Source organism: Clupea harengus, chromosome 10 (assembly GCF_900700415.2).
Source record: "Clupea harengus chromosome 10, Ch_v2.0.2, whole genome shotgun sequence".
Lineage (NCBI taxonomy): Eukaryota > Metazoa > Chordata > Actinopteri > Clupeiformes > Clupeidae > Clupea > Clupea harengus.
In genome coordinates this window covers 13046702-13063741 of record NC_045161.1, presented here as the reverse complement: position 1 = coordinate 13063741, position 17040 = coordinate 13046702, and the positions used below count along the sequence as shown (strand labels likewise).

Genomic DNA, 17040 nt, shown 5'->3' with positions numbered 1-17040 from the left:
GTAGGCTGGGTTGTGAATAGAGGTGGGGAGCCCTGTGACGCTCAGAGTGATGAATGCCCCTCCTGTCACGCCTTCACTCCCACCCCTCTCCATTTGGGCGAACAGTGGGGGGACTATCAGGGCCTCCACTGTGCAGCCACCGGTTCTTTGTGTTGGGAAAAGTTGTCATTTCACACCTTGGCAGTCGCCAAGATAGCACCTGCGTGAGGTGATGGCGTCTAGCTGATACGCACATTACTGTTTTAATTCTGCTGTTGTCAAATGCTCCCAATGTCATTTTCCCCCCTGTAGGCTGTCTTAAGGAGGCGATCTCGCACTCGATCAGCACGTAGAACTAATCATGTTCTCTCTCTCTCTCTCTCTCTCTCTCTCTCTGTCTGTCTCTGTCTTTCTCCTCTTCCTTTCCAGACTGTTGAGCCAACATGGCTGACATAAAGTCTAAAGCAGAAGAGGACAAAGAGGGGGACCCAGCATCTGACAGGCCTTGGTGTCTGCAAAACCTCCCCTCTCCTACTGTCCAGAGCAAAGCTACAGGTCTCTCTTCAGATTCTGAGTACAGGCCTTTCAATGGACCCCAACCAGAACCAGCATCACCTTCAGGAGAGATTATTAATGGATCTCCGTCACATTCCACTCGGGAGGGGCAGCCACAACTACTGGAAGACACTGATGGTGACTCGACCAGTGGCAGTGGCCCTAACTCACCAGAGGACACACCACAGCTCTCCCCAAAATTCCCTACAGGTCCTCAATTAGACAAGATCAGCTCTGGAAAAGACAGAGTAACAGAGGAGATCCTTTTCGTTAAAACCAAACCTCCTTATATAAAGGCAGAAGAGGCATCAGCATCTGAGGCTGCTTCTGAAAGTGATCATAGTGATTTTGAGCTCCCACGCCAGGAAGTGCCACGCAACCGCTCACTTAATGAACCCACTGGCCAAAACCGGGTGGGTAAGGGGGGAACTGGTGCGAGGTCCTTGTGGGATTTTGGTTCAGAGTCCTCGGAGAGCTCTTCAGAGGACTGTGAGGAGGACTTAACCTGGGAACCACAGAGTGAATTCATGCACTTCCTGATGAGCAGTCCCAAGAAAACAGAGCCGTCGCCTCCCAGTCAGAGCCGCAGGAAGAGGAAGCTGAACGCCGTGGACAGGGCCGGAGACGGTGGCTTTGTTCCCTTAGCCAAACAGTCCTTGACTTATGATTGTTCTGATGACAATGACATGGTCGTTAGCAAAGAACACAATATCAGGAGGAAGCCTAATGCCAAATCACCTGTGGTCCCCCACTTAGATTGTAGCGACGGAGCAGAAGACATGAAAGAGCACTTTATGAAGAGGAAATGCCATGAGGGAACTGACACTGAGAGCGCCAAACCAAATCATGTAAGTGCAGAATTGGTGTCCGACCCCGATGGTGAGCCTTTGTTCTTCCCCTGTACCAAGTGCAACGTCAACTTCAAGGAGAAGGCTCACTTACACCGGCACATGCTGCACCACCAGGCACCTCCCAACGTCAACGTGCCACGGCCCTACATTTGCCGTGAGTGCGGTCGCTCCTTCCGCGACGGTAGCGCCCTGCAAAAGCACATGGTCATCCACCAGGCACGGCGTGAGCGGCTGATGGAGGAGATAAAAGGCCTGAGTGAGCTCCAGGATGAGGGCCGTCAGGCCCGGCTGCAGTGCCCGCAGTGTGTCTTTGGCACAGACTGCGCCAAGACCTTCGTGCAGCACGCCAAGACGCACGAGAAGGACAAGCGCTACTACTGCTGCGAGAGCTGCAGCCACATGGCTGCCACCCCACAGGAGCTGGAGGCGCACAGATGCACAGCCCACCACACCAACAACGTCTCCACCCACGCAAGGCACCCCGGGGGTCGGGAGGACGTGAAGACGGGGACCAATCGTATCACCTTGTTGCACTGTAACATATGCCCCTTTAGCACACAGAATAGAAATATCCTTAAAAAGCACACCGAACTTATTCACCGACAGCCATATTTTGGGAATGAGGATGATGAGGATGAGGGGAAACCAGTTAGTAGAGTTGCTGAGCCGAATAAGCTGGGCTTGGACCTGCGTAGGTTAACCAGCCAAGCTAAACCCGGCAACTCTCGCCTGTCACAGCTGAAGCCAAAGCTGAACTCGGAGACTCCGGCTGAAAGGAGGGGAGGCGCACCACCCGTTTGGTCCGGCGGCATCGCTGACCTGTGTGTGCAAAACAGGGTCTCACAAAAAGCCCGGAAAGGTTTCAGCTTGCCGCTGTTCAAATGGACCTTTGGCGGTTCAACAAACAAGCTGTCATCATCTCTCCCGAGACTTGACAAGCCAAGCAAATTATCTCCCCCACCGACAGCAAGAATAGATGTGACAAGAAGCCTCCTGCATGATGAAGAGGGCAATCAGAAATGCGCAGGGCTGAGGCCAGAAGACAGGGAGAAAACAAAGCATACTAGTGACTCCGAAGCGTACTCCGATGCCAAAACAGACAGGATCCATCAAAACCACAAATGTGACCCCAACAGTGACATTCCAAGTGGTAGAGAATTACTATTCCAACCTGTCCCCCACAGGACACTGTCCAAAAGAAAAATGTCCATCCCATATCATAACACACTCAAACCAAAAGCAGAACCAATATCACCAGTGCTCACAGAAGACGAAGAAGAAGAAGATGATGATGATGAAGAAGATGATGAATATGATGATGAAGAGGACTCCCTTGACTTCAGAGATTACTCGTCCACGTTCCTCGATAGCAGTGAGAGCCAACGGAACCATTTTATGTCTACGAAACCACTCTACCTTCCCAGGTCGCGTTTGCCCATTCGAAAGGACATCCTTCATTCTAACGGCTCAGAGGACGAGGAAGAGAGCGATTGTGATGACATCCATGACCTGATCATCAAGGAGGAATGTGAGGAGACCGCCGTGAGCCTGGATGTCCCATCTGCAGAGTCGATTCATGGATCCTTCTCTGAGCGCCAAGGCCCACCTGCTTTCACCAGCGACAGAAAGTCTTGTCCATACTGCCCGGCGTTGTTTGAGTCAGGGGTGGGGTTGTCCAATCACGTACGTGGACATCTGCACAGGGTCGGGCTGAGCTATGACGCTCGGCACATGGTGTCGCCTGAGCAGGTGGCGTCTCAGGACCGGCAGCCACGAATACGAAGGAAGGCACCATCCACCAACTCCCGCCGACTCAAGAAAGGTGTAAATGCCCTTATTTTAAGCCTCACCATTTTTTTTAATAATGTATTGTGCCATATTATGATTGCTTAAGGTGTGAACTGTCATAATTAACATTTAACAATAATCAACATAAAGACAGTCACTTAAAGTTACTTCCTCTGTGAACTTTTATCAAATGCATGCTTATTATTCGACCCAGCTGCTTACATTTGTTGCAATACAGGTCGAGGCCCTTGGTCACTTTTGTATTTATTCTCTTCTTGAACACAAGCACTCACCCTCATAGACAGTCACTCACACTTACACCTTGTTTTTAGCATGTGCGTTTATGTTAAAGGCTCAACCGGTAGTATTTTTCCGCAAGAAACAGCTACACAGGAAACAACAAATATAAACACCTTTTCAGATCATGGCACAACTTGTGCAATTGTGGGGGTAATGCAAGATGCAGGTCAAGGTTTCTCCAGCCTCTTATATAAGCAGAGTCAGGTTCAGTTATTACACAGAGATATCCATGCAAAGCAATAGTGTGTAAAGGGCTATCAGGCTCTGTATGTCTTCACAGTCCCCAATGAAATCGTAGACTCTTTTTTACTATACAGTTATCATTTGATATAAACAAGATATACACAGCAATATAATTGACTATAATTGATTATAATAGACTTGAATGAGCCTGTAGCAGAACCTTTTAGTATAATTATTGTTGCGAGCATTCCCATACTGAAGTGACACTTTCACCTTTTCTTTCTCCTCATGAAAATGTATCTAGGTTAACAAATTGAAAAGACCAAATAATGCATTATTATGTTTTGAAGGAAAATGAATTAGCATTTTATATCACAAATCTGCAATTCCAGAGGAATGAAATGACATTAACTATGAGCTATGCTTTGCCCTTTTGACTTACTCCTTCATATCAGAATTATTGCAGCATGAGTTCACTCTTCACTCTCAAGTGCATGCGATCATTACATATTAGGCTTTAGTTTAACCTATGAATATGTAAGCTGGAGGCCAGAAATGACCATATACCAAACTACAACCACTTTGGAGCAGTAATTGCTGTGTACTCAAGCCTATATAGGTCATTTAATGAGCACATACTGTACAATCCAAGGCGAAGGACGGTGGACATTTCACCTTGTCCTCTGCTAACATAACAGCTTTATCATCTGAAACATATTAGAGAGTAATCATCAGTTCACCCCACAGAATAGACGTCTTTGGGCTTTGGGTGTATTTCATTTCTGCCTTCCATCTTAAACTAACAACAACACTTACTCCAGTTGGCTTTGAAATTAGATCATCTCCCTACCTACCTGTTGTGCCCTCCCTAAATCTCTCTGTACGTCTTTTACTCTCATCACTTATGATGTTTGCACTCTCCATTAACCATCTGTAATTCGTATTCTTCCCCCCGCTGACAGCAGTGGATAAGCCAGAGTCTCAGACAGAGCACACGTGCCCTCTTTGCTGGGGCTGGTTTGACACCCGGACAGGCCTGTCCAACCACGTCCGTGGCCACCTGAAGCGCATCGGCCGAGGCCTGGGCTCCGGAGACCCGGGCTCCAGCACCCGCTCGCCTCTCTGCATCCTGAACGAGCTCCTCAGGGACAAGACAGAGCACCGCAGCCTGCTGGGCCTGCTGGGCCGCCGGCCCTCCCACACACGGCCCTTCGTCTCGCAGAAGTTCGCCGGCAGCGATGGCCTCTTCCTCACCCCGACCGGCATTCCCATCAAGGTCCAACACTCCAGGGCTCAGGTCGGAGTTGGGGGTGGGGGCGAGTCCAAAAGCCGGCTATGGTTTGGGGAAGAGAGGACGGAGAGCAAGAGGAGAGAGAAGAAGGTGGAGGAAGAGGAAATCAGGGTGGAGGATCACGGGGGTGTAGATGGAGCCCCGTCCAGCACACTGGTGGAGCTGCTGAGGAGGAGGAAGCAGGAGCAGGAGATGAGGGAGAGGCACCAGACCCATGCCAGGCGGCAGCTCCCCATCAGCCCAGCCAGGGAGAGCGTAGCCAGGCTGGCTGTCCTGAAACCAGACCCAGGCTGGAGCCAAGGTAAGAAAGACAGGTCACCATAGAAAATAAATAGATTAGATTAGATTCCTACCTGCAGTGCTAAATGTTAATCATTAGTCTAGTTCAGGGGCTATCAAATATGTTTATGTTTGTGTCTGTTCCTAATGTCAAGCCTACCTCAGACATACTAATCCTGAAATGCTTATTGATTAGTTTTCTTTGAATGTCTAAAAGTTTTTTTCATTAATAACTAAAGGCTGAATCACAATATGCCTTTGTTATGTTTTTAAAGATTGTTGAAAGTTAAAAATGTAAAAATCAAACTAGATTAAATTGAAAGTGGAACAGTCATCCTTTAATTAGATATCGAGCCATTATTAAGGCAAAACTCAGTGCTCGAATGACAGACAACTCATATGTTCAACTCTGTGAAAACACAATCCTGTGTGGTAGCAAGCACAATCTGTCTCTTTCAAAGGACAGCCGAACACATGATTGGCCTTGTTCCCATTGATGTGAAATCAAAGGAGATGAGCTACGTACTCAGTGCCGCTGCTAGCCATTTTGGTGCCCTAAGCATAACTCCTTTATGATGCCCCCCCCCCCCGAGAAAAATCGTTTGCTTCTGCCAGTTTAACATTTTATTAAAACGAAAAAGAACAACTTCCTCAACCCCAAATGAGGGACACTTTCTTCCAGGTGTGCGCGCGCGCCAACAGCTGACCAACAATAATGGAAATCGCAAGGTTTCATTAGCCATACCATAAACCTGTTCATTTCAGTGTAATTTTGGCAAACTACTACTTTACTTGCTTGGATGTATTGTTCATAGTAATAGTCATGACAATTATTACAAGTGTCTCTCAAATTTCATGTTGTTTTCTTGAAATAGCATTAGACCAAGGCTGCCCAATTTGGGGCCCGCACTCCGATCAGAATCAGAGTCGTAGCATTTTAACCCATTTCGAACAGGGCCTCTGTCTCAACGTCCTATGTTACTCAGACTGGTGGCAGTTCACTGCCTGGCCACAGATTTAACATTGTTTTAGATGGGTCAAGGGGGGGCGCTATTTCCCTCTTGTCAGATCCATAACTTTGCAGCTAAAGTTGTGATTCCTGGTTGCTATGGTTATCTAGCTAAGGAAACTTTTAATAACAAACGATTTAAATGGAAGATTTCCGTTTGCATGAAATGATAGCTAGTTATCTAGCTAATGTTATAGTCTCCTCGATTTAACTTCCACAATTATAATGTGTGCCTGTGACACTTCGTATGAACGAGTTCATATTCATGAGTTCATATTCACACATATTAACACCAGTTCATTATGTGTAAAGAATGCTGATATGAAATATGAAAACAACCAGTAGTCAATGTGCAAGCTTCCAATTTAATCGTGATTTAAGATACTCTATTTGAGTTGGGGCTGTCTGTCCTTCAGTCGAGGCATGATGATCTCTCGCTACAAGTTTCACCTGTTCGTGTTGGCATAACAAATGCTTGTGGAGTCAAGTGCAGTTGAGAGGCGCTTGTCTCCAGGGCACAGATTACACTTAACTGTTATATTTTTCTCTTTTCACGGATACAAATAAAAAAGGCTGTGATTGGAATACGGGACTGGAGCTGTCGCTGACGGGACAAATCAAAATCACCCATAATATTTCGGGATGTCCCGGACAATTCGGGGCGGGTGGCAACACTACTTGCACCTGCGTTATAACATATTTGAGTGTGCTAACATTAGCAATAACGTCAGCTAGTTCGAGGTGTATGCATAGGCTAACCATTAAATTAGCAGCACATTTCCCGTATTTAACAATGATTACACATGGACTTACCTGAAAGTGATGCACGGGCATCATCTCGCAGTTTCTTTCTCTTTCTTTTGTCTGCCCCTGACTCCTGTTGTCTTTTTGAGGCCATATTCGAAAAGTTGACCTAGCCTACTGTCAAAGTTCGTCAGGCCACTGAGATAGGAAAGGGCACCCACGGCGAGCTTGGGAAGTTGAGTGCGTATTTTTTGGGGGGGGGGGGGCACCAGCGTAACTTTTTTTGAGAAATTAAATATATATCTTGTTCTGCCTGTTTTGTGATATACATGCCTAAACGGTGCCTAATATTTCTATATGAAATAATATCGGCATTATAATTATTATTATAACTATGATGATTTTTCAGTTGCCTATTTTTTGGTGCCCCCACAGGAGTGGTTGCCCTACGCACAGCGCGTAGTGCGTGTTATGGGAGCGGCGGCACTGTACGTACTGTATCTGCTGATTCTCTATGAATCACACGCTACCCTGAGAATTCTATCTGTTACCATGACCTTCAACATGTGGTGCATGGGTTCAGAGCGGTGTCTGACTATGAATACAGGAAGAGGAAAAAGACTAGCTTCAGCCCGTCGATCTATAGGCCTGATCAGTGCGCCACCTCAGGCTGAGCCTCCTCCTCATGTCCCATAAGCTCGTCCGCCCATGTTCTACCACCTCTGTGGCTTCTTTATTATTTACAGGAGCTCATTTTAAATCACGCCATTTCAATCACAGTTAGGTCCATTAAATACGAATGCACAATACCTCGCTCCATAGCGCAGGTCCCCAAAGATGCCACCACAGTTAAGGGGAAGGAGGGCGATTGGGTGGGGGTGGCATAGTTGGGTTCAGGGAATGGTGGGCAAAAAAAAGAAAAATGGAATGGAAAAAAGTTTGCCATCCGTGGAATTATTGTAACATGCACAAAGAGAATAAATGTCACCAAAAGTGCCTTTGAAATTGAAATGAAAAGCCACGGTGGCACTTAGATGTGTGAGCCGTGCAGCGCGTCAGCTGTGTGTACACACCTTCTGTTTCATGTCTGTCCAAATAAAGAGTTGTGCTCCTGTGCGCCGAAAGCTGTTAATGAAGATTTAAAACGTTGTATCGTTATTTATTTATATGTGGTTTTGAATCGTCCATCACAATTTCCGCATGATCTCTTTACAATCAATTGATTCGTTCTACTGCATCCAGTTAATCAAATGTTCAATTCCTGAAGCACTTACGATTCTAACAACTTGATTGCTGTGCGCTCAGAAAGGCGACAGGAATTTCAAATAGATCTACTTTTTTAAGTGACACTTCAAATCGGACAGTCCTTCAAGCCAGAGTCTTCCTTTCTTGATTATTTCCAGACAGAAAAGAAATGCTTTCATTTTGAAAGATATTTTCATGTCAGGCAATTTCCTTTATACCCACTCGTGTTGAAAGGCTTGGTGAAAAAATTTGGATGTTATGTTTTAAAGACATTACGATAATTAACCAACAAAACACTTCATTTGTCTCATTTTATTGTCAGTTGAACAATTCGCAACTCGTTTGAATATCCTTTAGCTTGTCACAGTGGTAAGAAAGAGAGAGGTGTAAAAACAGATGTTTTTTGCCTATTAGGTGTGAAACGACACTGTAGTTCTCACTGTGGCTTTCACACTATCACTGAACACTACTTTTCCTTTCTTTATCTTCTCACATTATTTTAGTTGTTGTTGTTCTCAACAGACAGGTTATATATGGTTTTAGGAAGTAGTTTTAGAATACCTAAGGCCATATTGAAGTCACTGTTACATATTTTTTTGTTCGTTTGTCCTTCATGGCCTTTGGAATTGCTCATTGTCTTTGGAACTTTTTTCACAGTCTGCCAATTTTTAACGATGCCATGGCACAGTGGATGATCTCAGGGCAGAACTGTTGCATGGCTAGATGTACCTCAGCTTTACTCGCTACCAGCCATGCAGCTTCTTTTTCAGCTCAAAGTCCCTTAGCACTTCTTGAGCAAGAGGCGATATCTCGCAAGTATGACACAATGACCTAAAACAGCTCGTAATTAAACAGCTTGGCACCGTCGACCCCACAGCCCTCTTTAAATTTAGGTTTGAGAGAGAGAGAGAGAGAGAGGCAGCACACACCACACCATCTCCGACTCCTTGCCGCAAGGTGAAAATAAGCCCCCTGGAGTCATTAGGTGGTGATAAACATTGCCTTGAACAACACCTCCTGCGCTAGCGAGTGTAAAATAGAGCGATCTCTTAGATATGAAAACAGATGGAGGGCGAGGTGAAGACACTGAGGGAATAACAGTTTTACACCACCATCTCCATGCCTGCTACACCATGCTAGTGCCTAGCTCAACTAAAGCTGGGTAAAACTGGCACCAAAAGTGTTAGCACATTGGCTCCAGTGTTATGCAATATCTGTTGATTACTTCACAAATATTCCAGGGCATGAGAGGGATGGTTCTTTAGACCGATGAGACCATTGGAAAGATGACCACCGTTGTAACAACATCGCAGAAGTCACTGTGACAGTGTACGTTCTGAACTGTGGCTGATAGCACAGATTATTGGGCATCATGGTCAATATGGTCCTTACTGTACTCCACGTCTGCCAAAATAAAGACGATTCATCTTCATCTTTCAGAGTGGAATTATCTGTTCCTGTGAATTGTTTGTTGTTTGTGATGAGTATGTTGTAATATGAGGAATCCTATGCAGACTCTACCCTCAACTTGTTAATGCTTTGTTGTCGTTGATTATGTTCATCTTTTCTCTTGTAGGGAAGACTGACGTGAAGAAAGTTTGCATTCACTGCAATGCGACCTTTCACAGCGCTGTCAGCTTATCCAATCACCTTCGAGCGTATGCTCGACGGAAGAGAGCTGCTCTGTTAGAGGGGACAAGTATGTCTTTCACTTCACCCTCACCCTGCTATTCTCTTTTTTCACTTTCCACGTTTTGTGTTAATGCTGCAGTTCACTCCCTGATAATCCTATTGTCATTTCTCAGTGTTTATTCTCCTCCTGTTTTTCTCGCTCTCTGTCATTTTTCCATAATATTTCATAATAGATTTACTGAATCTGCTTGAATTACTGTCTTCCAGCCTATGATTGCAAACAGAAGAAGCCGAGATCAAGACCAGGGCCAAAGAAGAAAATGTTCTCATTGCCACACTCGCCGGAAGAGATCTACAGACTCACCTGCAGGTACACATCACCACCCCTGTATCTGAATAGGAGAATGTCTCAATTCATTCATTCATTCATTCATTTATTAATGTATTCATTAATTAATTCATTATGGAAGGAAGGAAGGACAACACATTCTGAAATAGTTTTTTGACCGGCAAGAAATATCCAACACAATGGAATTAGGTTGTCCATTTGTGTCAGTGATTTTGTTGCTCAGTCAAGTCAGACAGTGTCCTGCCTCTGTCTTGTCCACACAAATGTATTTTATATATTTATAATCTATTTTAATCTTGTTATTATTTATAGACACTAGTGTCTACAGAGCTACATTAAGCTTCTGTAAACCTGAAAGAGATCAAAGTTGTTCTAGTCATGCCTCCTGAAACCCCACATCCTGACTAAATTCAAAATAAAATCAAAAGATAAATACATTTTCACTCATCTGCTACCAACTTAGCTGTGATATAGCCAATTATGTGATTGTGCTGCTGTAAAAACTGAGTGCTTAGATATGTTTTTTGTTCGGCGAGGATCTGGTTTAGTAGTCACAGTAGCCTATTGAATACTGCATTTGCAATTTTATTGGTAGAGTGAAAATGTAGGCCACATTGTGTATATCGGCTTAATTATTAGGCCATTGTAGTAGGCCTGCAGTTTGCGTGTGTCTATTAATTACATCTATTAAACCACCCCAGAAGTAGGTCAGGGCTATCACTTGGTTGTTGGCAATGAGAACCTGTCTTGATCATTAGGCTCCCTCACCAGTAGACATTTCAACAATAAAGCACATTTTGCCAGCTGCTGGGCGTAATAGCAACAGTATTTAGCTTGCCATAAGTAGTAGAAATTCATAGGCATCTCCTCTCCATAGGCATTTCACACAATGAAATTATTAGCTCATTCTCATCCGGATGCTGCAGACACACCTAAAAATAGATCATTCTAGTATAAAATCACAATATAAAAACACAGCATAAAAACATAATATAATCACACTAAAACACAATATAATCACACTAAAACATACACGCACTTACAGTAGTACAGCAATACACACATACATAAAAGATATAAAAGGGATAGTGTAAAGTAGCTGAGCCTTAGTGCAAATTTGCCCAATGCAGTTTGTCCCTGTCTACAGTAAATGTCCATGACATGTTTGTGATGGAGGTACAGGTGGGAGTGGTAGAGGGAACATTTATTTGGGGTAGATACTGTTTCGAAGTCTGGATGGTTTTGTACATTTGCTTCGGCACCGCCTGCTGGGCTTCAGGAGGTTGAAGAGTTTGTGGGCTGGATCCCTAATGACTCTTCAGGCCCATCTGCAGATTCTCTGGTCGTAGATGTCCTGCAGAAAGCAAAGGTCTGTCCCTGTGATTCTCTGGGCTGACTTTACCACTCACTGCAGTGCCTGTTTGTCCTGTCCGGTGCAGCTGTTAATCCACACTGCTATGCAACAGCATAGTGCACCTGTAGAGGCTGCTGAGGATTGATGGTGACCTGCCAAACCTCCTCAGCCTTCTCAGAAAGTACAGACTCTGGTGAACCTTCTTAACCAGATGCACTGTATTCGCCGACCCAGCTTTGATCTTCACTGATGCACCCAAAAACTTTAGACATGCTGCTGTCCCCCAACTTGGACCTCTACCTCCTGAAGTGAATCCTTCTTCGTCCAAATCCAAAACACGTCGGAATAGACAGTAAACCTACAATAAATCTCCACCAGGCTCGCTTTGCACCATTTTCCGGCCCTATGTGTAAACAAACATCTGGTGCAGCAATTGCACTCTTACACTGCACCACCGAATGACAGCACATTTCTGACGTGTGTCTCTCTCAGGTTCTGCGACCTGGTCTTCCAGGGTCCCCTCTCGGTGCAGGAGGACTGGATCAAGCACCTCCAGCGCCACCTCATGCACACCAGTGTCCCGCACACAGGCGCCGCCATGGTGGAGGTGACAGCCGTCTGCAAGGAGCTTCCCCCGCCACCTCCTCCTGAGCGCCTAGTCCTGCCACGCCAGCACACTCCCCTTCAGGTGCCCCCCACAGTCTCCTAAACTGCACCCACCCCCCCACCCCCTGCTTCAGAATCCCTGCACATGTATATAACTACATGATAGATATATATTATATATGAAATATATATGAGAGGTATATATACATAAGATGGATATATAGAGAGGTAAGAGATTTTTTTCTTCTTCCTGTATTGCACATCTACCTTGTCAGTCCATCTGTTTTGGTATGGACAACTCTTCTGGAAGGCTGACACTACCCTCTTCACTTGGGTTGGGAAGGGAGGCAGCACCACTTACTCAGCAAGTTAACTACGACGAGATTATTTTCACCAAGTTTAAGTTTGGCTCAAGCTTTGCCAATCTCTCAGAGTTAAGGGCTGGGTGCATTCAAAGGTGCCCTCCGTTCGCGATGCAGAAGTCCTTTAGGTTCAATAGCCAACCAAAAGCGACAACACAGACCTCAGAAATTGTGTCAAAAGACCCTGACCGTTATACACATGACCTCGCCGGACCTAAATGAGAATGGGGTCATCTAATTAAGAGAGATCAATATGGCTGACCTCACAGACGCAGTCCCTGCCTATGCCTGGCAGGCTCATCGATGGCAGTCACACTGATCAAATGCTGTCTCGTGTCTTTTTACATTGCCAAGTTTCTCAGCGATGAAGGCCCTCAATCTGTACTTGTGCTACATTTTATCATGTTAATTAAATGAGTAGGAATCACTACAGATCCTACACATACCATTCACTGAACAAATTAACTGTGAACGTGTGGCTAGCTGTTTTTTTTTTTTGTCCAGCCTTCACTGGTGAAATAGACTCTACAAACCCTCAATTGTAATGCAATACATTGAAAAAGGTGAAATCCGGGTTTTCTTGTATTTAGAATGTTTATAACCTAAATGAAGCACATTGTAACATGTAATGTTGTTTGATGCTGTAACTCTTCCAAATATTGCTTTAACGGAAAAGAAAGCTTTTATTCTCACTGGAAAAATGGATATTATTGCTTTAAAAAGAAGATAAGCTCATTTCTTAAGATCAGTTTCAGTGCTGATCACATTTTTATGGTGCTGATCCATCAAAGCTGACATAGCATTCAGAGGAACACATTCTTCCTTTTTCTTCCTTTAACATGAAGAGTATACAGAGAATATGTGAGAATACTAGATACCTGTTTCCAAATAACAACTAATCTTACAGTGACTGGCCCATTCTAGAGGACCATTGGGACGATCCGTGACTAGATTTGTCCCGTCTTGACAATCGCAATAAAATTGTCTTGATTTCAGGCTGGTCTGAAAAAGATCACCTTCCCAGACTGCCCTGTTGTGTGATATCTAGATATACATTCAGATTGTGGATGTATTTATATTTACACCGTGAACTCAAGAGTACGGAGTGGGAACAGCGTAACTCTGCGACTGTTACATGCAATGTGATCTGGATGTCATGTGTGAAAGACCAAGAGTCAGTGGCAGGTATCCCTGGCATCGGCCATGAGGCTGTAATCTAAAATCATGTTTTCTAAAGAACCTCTGTTTGTGATGTTGGTAATCTAACTGTATGCCTGTACAATCTGTGTGTTGTTGTATCTGTATCTGTTTGGCCAAACTGCTCCTTGACTGAAGGATGACCATAGGACAAAGATAAGTCTGCAAATGCTCTTCTTGTATGCAGAGTCCCATACAATCAACATTGGTTAGAATTTGAAAAATCATGTAGCCTGGGCCAGGTCGAATTGTTATGCACAGTAATTTTGTGTTTTACCATTTTTAGCACTTAAACACACCCAATATCTGTGTCTATTCAGATAAAGGGGTGGACACCTAGTTTTGCTAGGTTCAACTTTGCGACTCATCGTGTAATTTAAGAAAACATAGAAAACTTCATGTCCATATTTTCTCAAGTGTTTTGTTTGGTGTACAGTACAATAGTTGTATCAAACTTAGTGTAATTAACACACATGCAGATTTCCTCAACGTTACTGTCTCACGGAGAGTGTCTCTAAGATGAGTTGTTATAAGGAAACAGGACCTAAATGTGTAACCCTAATCATTTTTTAAGGGGGTTTATTTTGACCGCGCCATTTGCATTGTATCTGTTTGGCTTTCTGTGATAAATACAGCAGTCACTCGCAGAAATAAAATCTTAAGGTTTATTCAGATTTACCTGTACGGCTGTATCTTTTTATTTACATTTCTATAAATGCTTTAAACATTTGGAATTGGCACACCAATCATCTTACAAACTTTTGAAACTAAAGATGTAAAGCGTCAGCTTCTGGGTGAACACAGACCTTTGAAATGGCGATGGCTCTCAAGGCCTTTTTCTCTGGTCTTTTTTGAAAGGCAGCTTCTCTAGGGATCTTTATTGAATGGTTACACCTTAACTAGTGATAGATGTGACATACAGTACTGGTGTGTCATCTTTTGTGGAACATATCGTCAGTCAGATGTCTAAGAAATGTGAACAAACTTGAAAGTGAAGTTAGAATCATGTAGACAAATGGGGCCATAGGAATTGGGAAGAGGCTAGGAGACCTGGACCTGAGCACCCTGTGAGGAGAATCTCATCCTAGATCTCACTGCCTGATGGGAGACCTGACCATTTTGTCCCCCGGTAGTCGAGACCTCACATTCAAGACAAATACCTCTACAATTAATTTGTAAGTCAACTGGCTAAAAGTACACCTCAATTTCACTTCTAGTCATCCCTCTTCACAGCGTCAGGAAAAGCCGACCAAGCCCTGGATCAGGCCTTAAGCTGGAGCGTAAACAAGAGTTGGGCCCAATACACTGGTAATCACCAAATTAGCATGTGATGATCATAACCCTATCAAATGCTGACACAACATGTGCTAACCGTCCTTACCACAGTTCCAGTCCGCTCCATCCACAAAAGGTTCCCGTTGCAGGGATGCGATAACATTATGTAATCTGCAAATCATCTCTCCTTTTCCTGTTTGGCTCCTTTGTGTCTGGGGATGTTGCGTTTGGGAGCGGTAGAGGGTCGGTCCCTTGATCACCACTTTTCACCAGTCCAAAAGCACCCCCCACCTTGCTGAGAGGCCCCAGCTCCACCCAGTAGTCTATCAAGGGTCCCCTAAAGTCCCCCACCATCCGTCTAAAGCTACCATCAAAGCCCTATAAACCAATTGCCGTCGGACAGCTCCGGAGGGAACTAGGGACGCCGTACCCCACCACCACTCTACTCCCTGATCTCCCCTCCCTTTTCTGAGGGGAATAATTGTAGCACTCCGCGACTTCATTAGCGACTCCTGGTCGTATCAAAAGGATGCTCTTCATGGAAGTTGGAAGCATGTCCTGCACAGACGCTGTCCCATGGGTGCCCCTCTCCCCCCCCCCCCCCCACACACACACCCACGAGGCACAAATGAATAACGTTAAGCCGAGGATTGTAATGAGATTGAGCAAACCATGACCAGGATCGGCTGAATCCATTATTCCACTGGCAGCATTATGAATGAGGAGGAGGAGGAGGAGGAGAAGGAGGGCAGCAGTGTGTGTATGTGAGGGGATGGAGAGGCTGACATAAAGAAATGTGCTGCTGACGTCGTTGTGGCCCCCGCACTAGCCATCTGCCATGGGGATGCCACGTTAGCAGGACAGCGCATGCTTATCATTAGGCTCCCTATCAAAGGGGAGCCCTCTCTAGAGAAGCATAACCATCGACCCCCCCTCTTCACCAGCAAGAAGAGAGGGAGACATGGAGGAAGGGGGGGGGGGCTCAGAGTGAGATGCAGAGAGGGATACTAGTGTATGTGTGTATGCATATGTAATTCAACCAGTGGAAATGATGGGGAATAATGAGTTAGGATTGCAAAATGAGAGAAGAGGCATGTATTTTATTTGTTAAATCGAACACTCCAGAAAGCATATGCTGTGTGAGGAGGCAAAGTTGTTTCATATTAATAGGGCTGCCTTAGGAGATCATTAAAAAGGGCCTCTGGCTCATAAGTACATCCTTAATATTTCATTGGAATGGTGACAAGGAAAAACACAAATGCACTTTTGGGGAGGAAAGGAGAGAATAAAGGCGACGCTGGAAGGGGGAAACAGAATAAAAGGACTTATAAAGCATGGTGGTTTAAAACCAGCGAGCTACCTACCTAAAAAGCATGCAAAAATCTAACAGCCCAGTTTGGCACTGATAAAGGTGGCGTCTTTTGCTGATATTGTTGGCGATGTCATGCTGTGAAGGCTTTTCTTACATTTTCACCAGGTGTATTGACCCGAATCACAGCATTACATAGCACACAGACGTATACAGGCTTGGCTGTTCTGAGCTAGCAGTACCCAGATTCCACTCAACTGCAGCAATGGTCACTGCTTAGAAGAGAAAAAAAAACAGGAAAGAAGAGAAAAAAATCAATAGGTTTCCATTATCTGGTTGGGCAGTGTCACTGGCCTGTCAATGATCCTGTTACAGTCACAGCACAAGGGTGAGACAGGTCTCCAGTCAATCGCCGCTGACAAGAGGAAAACATGCTGACAGCGGCCAGGAACAAGTCAGAACACAGATTTGCACTTCAAGCGGCCGTCCGAAGAGGTGGGGTGTGAGGGGTGTTGAGGGTGTCTGGAGCAAGGGTGCTGGTGATGTGGGGTTGGGGGTGGGGGGTGCCTCACGTCCAAGGAGTTGGAGGCCCAGTGGAGTGTGGAGAGGGTTGAGGGGGCAGCGTGGGGGAAGGAACTTGGGGGTGCTGGTTGGGGGGGGTGCTGTCCAGCCATCCTCAATGCCCCCCCCCTCTCACACACACACACACACACACACACACACGCACACACA

General features: G+C 45.1%; 1 protein-coding gene across 2 annotated transcripts in view; it reads left to right on the top strand.

Annotated features, from left to right (window-relative positions):
• znf644b (zinc finger protein 644b) overlaps positions 1–14398 on the top strand; it is a 40721-nt gene extending 26323 nt beyond the window's left edge. Inside the window, exons 3-7 of one of the 2 annotated variants that reach the window (XM_031575418.2) lie at positions 409–3207; positions 4622–5248; positions 9801–9923; positions 10124–10226; positions 12052–14398. In XM_031575418.2, the coding sequence (XP_031431278.1) occupies positions 423–3207; positions 4622–5248; positions 9801–9923; positions 10124–10226; positions 12052–12268 (3855 nt within the window). In that variant the 5' untranslated portion in view covers positions 409–422 and the 3' untranslated portion in view covers positions 12269–14398. Of the gene's footprint in view, positions 1–408; positions 3208–4618; positions 5249–9800; positions 9924–10123; positions 10227–12051 lie in introns of both variants that reach the window. The other variant, XM_012839428.3, reaches the window with a different exon arrangement.
• Positions 14399–17040: the final 2642 nt, after the last annotated feature.